Source organism: Chrysemys picta, chromosome 1, assembly GCF_011386835.1.
Source record: "Chrysemys picta bellii isolate R12L10 chromosome 1, ASM1138683v2, whole genome shotgun sequence".
NCBI classification, from domain to species: domain Eukaryota; kingdom Metazoa; phylum Chordata; order Testudines; family Emydidae; genus Chrysemys; species Chrysemys picta.
In genome coordinates, this window is record NC_088791.1 from 202,722,548 (window position 1) to 202,731,606 (window position 9,059).

A 9,059-nucleotide genomic window follows, 5' to 3' on the forward strand; every position below is an offset into this window, starting at 1 on the left:
TCCATCTTTCTTTCTTTCCCGTTTTGAGATGGGAAATGAAATACTAAGCCAAACAACTCTTCCTGTAACCACACCAGGAGAGTTAAAAGTGAGCTAGATGTATGGTGTCATTAAGGACAAAGTTGAAGTTTTGTGATAGTTATATGCAATTTAGAGCCACTAAAAGCACTTACTGACACTTGAATTGGTTTTGATTTGAGAATAGTTTTAGGACCATATTTGTATTTTGGCCAACCAATCTGCAGTCTAACAGCTCAAAATGTAGATCAATAAACATGAAAATCCTTTATTAGCAAGGCAGCTTAAAGAATAGAGGAGTGCCTGTTTTAAGGCATCCCTTACACACAAGCAACACTGAAAAAGTGGTAGAGTACTTGGTCATTTTGTGGATGGTTTCCAGGGGCAAAGTTCAGAATCTGATGTTTTGATTACTCAACTTGAGCTAGAAGACTCGTTCGTAGTTATGGCACTGGACTGGGAACCAGAAAATCAGTTTTATTCCTTGTTTAAGTACAGACTTCCTGCATGATCTTGGGGAAGTCACTCTGGTAGCATTACTCTTGGTTTAGACTGTAAACAAGTGACTCCCACCTTTTGTATTCTCCATTTACAGTGTAAACTCTTCAAAGCAGACCTTCTAGCCATGTATAATATATGGCAGCAGCAAACATAATGGCACCCCAATCTCAGTTAAGGTCTGTAAGCCCCATTTCTTGTATCGTGGTAGGTGAAGACAGGCAGCTCAGCACTAAACCAGTACCAACCATATGCACTAATAAGTCCAACTTCATAAGCCACTAGCATTCATGTGAGATCTCAGTTTCACATGCTACAAATTTAAGCCAAACTGAAACTTATGGGAGGAAAACTATTCTATAGTTGTTACAGTAGAGTAGTTATCTTGTCTCCACACCAAATTGCAGGAGTGCGGTTGGCTGAAAGGTGACAGTTTAACAATCCCCTCGCCCACCTCTGTCATCATGTCCAGATCCTCCTCTAGATCCAAACCCATTGCGATCACGATCATAGCCATTCATCCGGCCGTCTCGGTCATAGCCATTCATATAGCCATTACCTCCGCGACCAGAGTCCCAGTTGGGGGAATCTTTGGCAGAGAATAAAAAGTGAAACAATTAAAGGAAAATGTCACTCATGCCAGTGAGCAGTTTGCAAGCTCCATAGCACCAATCCAGAGGTGGTGTAACCTTTACTGCCAGAATGCAAAAAGCTGCAGCAATACAGAATCCTTCCAAAGGCAGGGGATCCTTTTAGGTCCTTATCCCTAATTGGGGCTACAGACCACTTTATTGGGAAGGATGCACAGCAAGAACAGTTTCTCTAGTTTACTAAACATTGTTCAAACTGTTAACTCTTATGGAGGAGAGATTCCAAACTCAGCCAAAACCAAATCTGAGTTTGGTGAAAAGGTTCCTTTGAAAGCTAGTTTAGTTAGATACGTCAGATGTTAATGAACTGGAGCAAACATCAAGAGTATGCTGTGCACTATGGTTATTGCTAGAAGCTGATGGAGCCTGCTAGAAGAACTCCAGGTAGTTAAGAATAGCTCTGAAAAAATAGTAATTGAGGGAGATTTAAGATTCTCCCCTCCAACCTTTTGTCTGCTCCTTAGTTAACAGATGAGAATAAACCAAGCCATCAGGCTTCCTTTAAGAGTCAGGAAAGCCAGATTTTAGTAGGTTTTTCACTTGAAGACAATTACACAGGATGAACTCCTAAGAATTTTGGACTATGGTGTAGTATACGGTGTCAGAAGCAAAGCAGTATTGGAAGACAGGTCATAGTAAGAACTGGGTTTAAGAAAGGGGAATAGATGGTTAGCAATGAATCAATGCCTGGGTCCAGAGAGTTAATGGCTGCATTTCTGGAGAGGTCTCAATTGCTATATTAAGATTTCACGGGTACAGAAAGGAACAGATCCCAGGAGGTGAAGATTTTGATATCCTTATTTCATATAGGAAATGACCCAGCAAGACATGGGCATAGTGAATTAGTTTCAGCAAGGTTTAGATCTAGTGTCACCACACAAAGCTGTGCCAGTTTTAAAAGTCAGTCCAGCTTTCAGTTAACGTAGCATAGCTTTGTTTCAACCAGACCTTAGTAAAGAGACATGCAGCCACATCTATACCAAGGCAGTCAACGTCATAGTAGCTAGAGAAAGTAGTATTTAGAGCGAGTCTTCAGTCTGAGTGAAATGTAATTTTAAATTTGTGAAGGCAAGCAGAACAGATTACAAGCTTAAGGAATGAACTGTGCCGTTAACTAGCAACAACTAGGAGACAGTATTTTAAATGGTGAACTAGTGATGAAAAAACATGGCAAGCAACATACAGGATTTTACCAAGTGTCATTTATACCCATGCAAGTGTCCAAGTTAGACTGCACACACTTTCCTCTGCATGAGGAAGTGCAACTCAAATAAGCCAGTGGAAGTCAATTTTAGCTTTGAGTCTCATTATGCATGATGGCTTTCATCTGTTTCCAAATACAGAGAACTCTCAAACCATGGTGCAAATAGAACTGCACTGTTTGTTAGAAATAAAGGTCTGATGCAAGTTGACTTATCCTGCAAGTGTTTGTGGAGACCTTGGCTTTATAACCATTTACTGGTATTCTTTGCCAAAGTCATTTTACTAGGCTTTCACGGTAAATGGAATGGCAACCTTTCATCCCCCACATTACTACTACTAGACCACTTTGCCTCTGTAGACAAGTTCGAGAGAAAACCATGCTAAATGTTGTAATAGGGTATAGTGGACAAAAACTTGGGGGCGGGGGGGGGGGAATAAATAAAAATAAAAACCAACCAACCTTGTTTTTAAACCTACTCTTCATTCATCTGTGGTGATTAAAATGCAGAATGCTACTGGCTTAGCTGATTTGGCTAAGAGCGCAACTACCCTAAGGAGAAGTCTACAAGGGTGCAATTTCTTACCAGAGTAGCCCTACAGTACTCCTGAAAAGCAAGATTTCATCCATACTCATGTCTTTCTACTGCTTTAGAGTTGGTATTAAAGGTTACTATCAACTACAGCCCATGAACAATGGCCAGCTGTGTTTTGGAAGCTTGCTTGGATACCAGATACGTGTACATTCTTAATATAAGCTCACTATAACAGATTCTACAGACCTAAGATATTTGACCGTGTTACATAAAAACATTTTAAGCCAAGCAGCAGCTAGTATACATATCTCCAGAACAGCTGAAATGCAGTCAAAAAGGATGATTGCCAATTTAAAATGAAAAAAACCACACGCAAAATCAAACATTATGTTAGTTCTTTAAGTCACTGCTGTATAGCCAGTTTCAACTCATGCTATAGAATAGCATAGTTATTCATCAGTGCGCTGATGATATGGACTTACAGCTTCTTGATGGTGGCCCTGAATTGGAATAGTAGTTTTTCATGTAGCTACAGATATTGCCTGTCGTAAAGAGAGCCATGAAAACTCCAGGGATATAGCAGAGTCAAAACCAAAAGGCTTAAAGAAAGTTCAAGACACAGAATGTATTCTATACTTTCTCCAATCAGGCATAGTTCCATCAACCTGATGATCAAAGAGGCATTACAGAGAAGCTAAAAGTACAGAGATGAAACTTAAGTGCCTGGTATGGCTACAAAAGAATTGGAGGGGGGTGGGGGAAAAAAAGGCAGATTTCCATAGAGGACAGACAAAATTCCACAAGTTAAAGGCTTTTGTTTTCTCCCATGCATGCCATATAGAAAGTGGTTGGCACATTCATGAGTCAGCTGAACAGTACAGCATCTCATTTCATCCAGTAAGATTGAACAATGTTTTAGCCAGTTAGTGAAATATAAACCCTATTAAGGACGATTTCTACCATTGCTCTTTAAGAAGTATTATCTTGGGCCGGCAAGCATTTGAATCACTTCCACTTCAGAATTACTTGAACACTCCACCTACTCTACCATTCAAGGAATTGGTAAATCAAAGGATTCTACTGCAAGTGAAGCAAGATGGTCTCCATAGGCAATTCAGAAGGGCATTTTAAGGATATACCCACATTAGAAATAAGGCAAATAGAGAAGCAGCTCTCTTCTACCCCACAACATGGCTTTGGATCCACTGCACCAGGCTTCTCCCATCAGTAACTGCATCCTGAAGAGTCTCCCTCCAAAGAAATATGGCATAGAAGCGACTTTTTTTTTATAAATCTTGGAGGCAGACTAGAGCATTTCCTGCCATCTGTAGTAAGCTGAAGCAGTGGCACCCCCATAATCTCAGGGCTATGCCATGGGTAAGTTTGGAAAATTGTGGGCTAAAGGAAAAAAACTATCCATAAACAATGCCAATGGGATTTAGAATGAGTTACCATGCATTGAAGGGGGAAGTATCAGCAGCACTTTGGCTCCACCTTCCTGTAGTTGAGTAGTCAGTGAGGTTTGGGACTTCACTCTACTAGCTCTAGCCTATCCTATCACTTATCAATCCATTAATTGAAACATGAATGGACAATTTTCTTTCCCAGACCACTCTTAAGCCGCAAAGGCTCTATACATTCCAGCATATTCAACTGATAAACAGGCTGACTTTGTGCTGCTTTAGACAATACCTACCTAAGGAAAAAAGGTGTATTTTAATGTTAAGATAAGGCTAGTTATAGTATGGAGGGGTATGCTTCAACAGCCACAAACCTGGAGATAAGCAAGTGCTCTGCTCAACAGTTTTAACCTTGAATTTTTAGAAGTGCTTGCAAGCAGAATAAGTTTGTTTATGGTTTGTGCTAAATGGCTCCAGGAGTACTAGGCTGAAAAGGTCAAATTTCCATTTCAGTATCTCCAAAAATCAATGGGTGCCATTATCCCAGGAATAATGTTTTAGACTAGATCTAATGTTGAGAAGTGAATTAATACAGGGATCTCCATTAGAGTTCACTAGGTTATCAAAAGCTGAGTTGCTAAGTTAAGTAAATTGCTAAATAGTTAAAAATAGAATTAATGTAAGATGGTTTATATGTGTTTTAACTAGTCAAGATTGGACAATAAAAATCTATTTTAAGGCATACTCTTAAAATTAAAGAGTAACAGAATACACAGTAGTTTCTTGGATTACAGTGGTGGTTTTGCTAAATTTAGCAAAATACTTGATTCAAGCTTGTCAGTCTTCTTTCCACTAGCAAGTTGCATGAAGTAATGTGACAGCTGACTGACACTTTTCAGTAATACCCATTGCCATGTACTGTAGTTTTAGCTGCCCAATTCTAACTATTGGGCTGCCATTTCTGACAAGGGTTTGTGCCATTTTTGCTCCACCTACTCAGTGCATATTATGTTCACACACTACTGCAGTAGTGTGCAAATACCAGTCTGAAGGACTTACCTCTTTCAGACTCACTAAGAAGGAAAAGGAAAGGAAAGAATTAAGGATTCCCCTCCTATGTATTACATCGACAGGGATGTACTTCTACCCTCCCTCCCAAAACTGTGAACTGTCCATAGATCAGGTAAAGATCAGACAGCTCCATTTTATCTGATGTAAGTCTCATTTTATTTTATAGTAAGCAGCCCCCTCATAAGCCATATATAAACCACAGTTTCTCATATATTCCATGTTTCCCAATGGCAGCAGGAAACACGTTTGCAGTTTTGGGCCATAGAAAAAGGATACGGGTACTGTTGATACTGCACTGCTGCTATTGCCCATGGATTATTCTTTTTATAAAAAGACATTACACAGAATCTTAACTGAAGTGTACCAGAATCATTTTTACTACTCAATGCCAGCCAGCAACAGTATGAATTTTATCAATCTCCGGTGTAGGGAATGGAGACGTGCCTCCTATCCACAGGAAAATGGATCCAGACTGTATACTTCCTCAGAAGTGACAGCAGGAGTGAAGTTAAACTAATTTTTGGAGATATCACACTGCACTCAAGAGATTTCCTAACACTAGCACCAATGAGTTATTAGAACAGATATGGTTGACCCCAGATCACTACAGCAAAACAATCATTTATTTGTAAGATTAAGAGTCCATCTTGCTTCAACACTGTCATTTGATTATGACCTATGCAACTTGGAAGCTGATGTAGTCTCAGGCTTGGTAGACATCCTGCACAATATAATCAAGTGACAGTTCAATTACAGCCAAGGTCAAATTTAGTGTTTAAGTTAGGGATACAGCCAATGAAAGCAAAAGACTTATGACTATGTAAAGAACCACCTAGAAAAAAAAAGTTAGTCATTTACACTATGAAGAGTAGTGTAAAATATCAAATCTGAAATGCGTATCTGACTATTGAGATGAGAATTCAAGCATGATTGGTACTTGCAGTTGTCCTTTGCTGTATATTGGCATTAAGGAATGCCAACACATTAACAAACAAAAACACACATACCCTGTTTTGAAGGTTCTCTATTCCGTAAATGAGGAGGAATGTATCGACCTTCTAAAAAGAAGAAGAGACACTAGTTAGTTTTGTTAAAGAACCACATACAAATATATAGTGGCAACATCTGTTAAAGTGTCTTCTCCACCAAGAGTGTCTTTATTCTGAGAAAGATCTGTTTCAACTACCTGCCTCTTAGGGACTCTTCATGCACATACACCATCCCAATTAAGGCCCATAGAACCTGCCTCAATTCTAGAGGCTTCAAAAGCTGCCCAAGACAGCGCAGTCTGACGTAGGCATTTGTGCTGTACATTGTTTCACAAGAACGTATTTGCCATCCCCTTCTATTCAACACAAATGTAAGAGTGCTGTTTGGCCTCAGTCATCTATGTGCTTTATGGCTTAATAGCAGAGAATTGGCTGGTTCTCCAGTTTTCCTTGGTCAGTGGAATTTGGCAGCATTTTGGCTAGCTAGATTTGATCCAACCCTCTGACTTTCAACTTCTGAGACAAAGGGTAGAGCTCAGTTTTAGCATGTTGACACTTCAGGAAGCATTGACCTTACACAATACCATTTTAGAGGACTTTCCCCAGTAAGTCCATTGAAATGATCCTTGCTGAGCCTCCCCAATAGTGACCTTTCAGAAAGGACATCTTGTTGCATCTCTCTAGAGCAGGGGTAGACAACCTATGGCACATGTGCCAAAGGCAGCACGGGAGCTTATTTTCAGCAGCACTCACGCTGCCAGGGTCTTGGCCACTGGTTCGGGGGGCTCTGCATTTTAATTTTAAATGAAGCTTCTTTAACATTTTTAAAATGTTATTTACTTTACATACAACAATAGTTTAGTTATATATTACAGACTTATAGAAAGACCTTCTAAAAACATTAAAATGCATTACTGGCATGCAAAACCTTACATTAGAGTGAATAAATGGAAACTCAGCACAGCACTCCTGAAAGGTTGCTGAGCCCTGCTCTAGGGAATATGGTTTATTTGGTGGGCTTGAGTATAGTATAGTAAGACGTTCTACTTACCACCCAGGGATGTTCCCTCTATATAGCACTCCTAGTTTTAAGGAGCAAAGAAATTGATGCCAGATAGCTTAGGCACTGGCTATAACACTACTTGAGCAACATCAGTCACATACAGATGCTGTCAGGAGATGTTGAGCTCTAAGTATCTGAAGACAATCCACCATCCCCTTTCAGATCACTACTAGAAGCAAAACGATCACTCCTTTGCTCCAAATTTCAGTACCTCAGCAGAAGAGAACACTAAGATACCCTTGCTTCAAGTGGGATTCTTATTCAAGAATCAAATGTGAAATTCATACAATCAAAAGGAAGATTCGCCTACTGACACCACCCATATCAGGGCCTCAGTCCTGTGCTGCAGTAAAGAGCCCCCCAGAAATGCTATTAATTCCATATGCCAGAAGATGCAATTCAGGTCTTCAAAGCAACACTCCATTAACTGACTTAGAGTGGAAGTAGATTGGCATCCCAGAACCACTATGAAAAGATGCCTATGCAAGACAAGAAACTGCCCCAATAGGCAACTAAATTTGAGAGTTGAAGGGGCCCCCTCATGCAGCTTAGCTTCTAACTAAATGCCTACTTCAAAGACATACCTGGTGGGGAAAACCAGAACTAGTCTCAAACTTGGAGACCAGCTTCTATCAAGTTAAATCCTGAAGGATCTGAATAGGTTTTGCCTTTAAACAGGGAAGGAGTATTAACCTATACTGCTCATTGATCCAATACGTCCCCCGTCCCCCCCCCAAAATAAAAGAGTCAACCCCTTTAGTTCCTCCCACCCCCTTAGGTTAAGGTCATTTTTAAATAAAGGCCCAGAAATGGGTTGCGTTTTTTCAAAGCTGTACAGAACAAGCAGCAGCTATTTTTCTAACTATATATCTGGGTATAGCCAAAAGAGAACATGTACATCAAGACATATACTTACTTGCTGTGCTTCCACCACTCTGAGAGTCTGAGGAATTCAGGTCTAGACCAGCAAACTATCAAAAAAATAAATAAATCATATAGCATTCCTGTAGTTTATATTAACACATTGCCATCAATTCATATCATGTTATTAAGAATTAGATTACTAATGAAACTTGGGTTGGTTTGGAGCACTGGAGAGGTTCAGAAGAACAAGCAAGCAAGCTTCTAGCCTACAGGAAGAGCAATTATAGTAAAAAAGTGTTAAAACTGACACCATGATCTTTGGTGCTATTCTACTTTCATAGCCCAGTGACAAATCAATTTTCTAATGCTTTTATGCCCACAAATGAATGTGCACCACATTCAGTGGCTGCTTGATAACCAGAACCTAGCCCTCAGTACTTGCAATTCAACAATTAAGATAATCAAATCAAGAACTCCAATAATTTCCCTCTTATGCTACTGAATTTTTTTTAGGACCATGGGAACACTTTAGAAAAATGCTGCAACAATGCTTTCTATAATGAATATAGAAAGGCTCCCAATACACAATTCTTAACAAAAACAAAAAAAAAAAACTACACACATGGTTGTTCCAGAACAGTTCAGACAATAAATAAAGTTTGATTTTTGTGTAATCATACAAGATAAGATGGCAGTCTTCCTTTTACTTAAAAAAAAAAAAAGCAGTATGGGGGTAGGAAGGCACTGCTTTAGTAACACTTGCAACATGA

At 39.5% G+C, this 9,059-nt stretch overlaps 1 protein-coding gene across 4 annotated transcripts in view; it reads right to left on the reverse strand.

Moving 5' to 3' along the window:
• Positions 1-9,059, reverse strand: part of DDX3X (DEAD-box helicase 3 X-linked) — a 36,889-nt gene that overhangs the window by 25,372 nt on the left and 2,458 nt on the right. For 2 of the 4 annotated variants that reach the window (XM_005301758.5, XM_008170892.4), the window contains exons 2-4: positions 8,342-8,396; positions 6,381-6,431; positions 971-1,105 (exon numbers count right to left, since the gene is read on the reverse strand). In XM_005301758.5, coding sequence (XP_005301815.1) covers positions 971-1,105; positions 6,381-6,431; positions 8,342-8,396 — 241 coding nt within the window. The remainder of the gene's footprint in view (positions 1-970; positions 1,106-6,380; positions 6,432-8,341; positions 8,397-9,059) is intronic. The other 2 variants (XM_008170893.4, XM_005301759.5) reach the window with 1 other exon arrangement.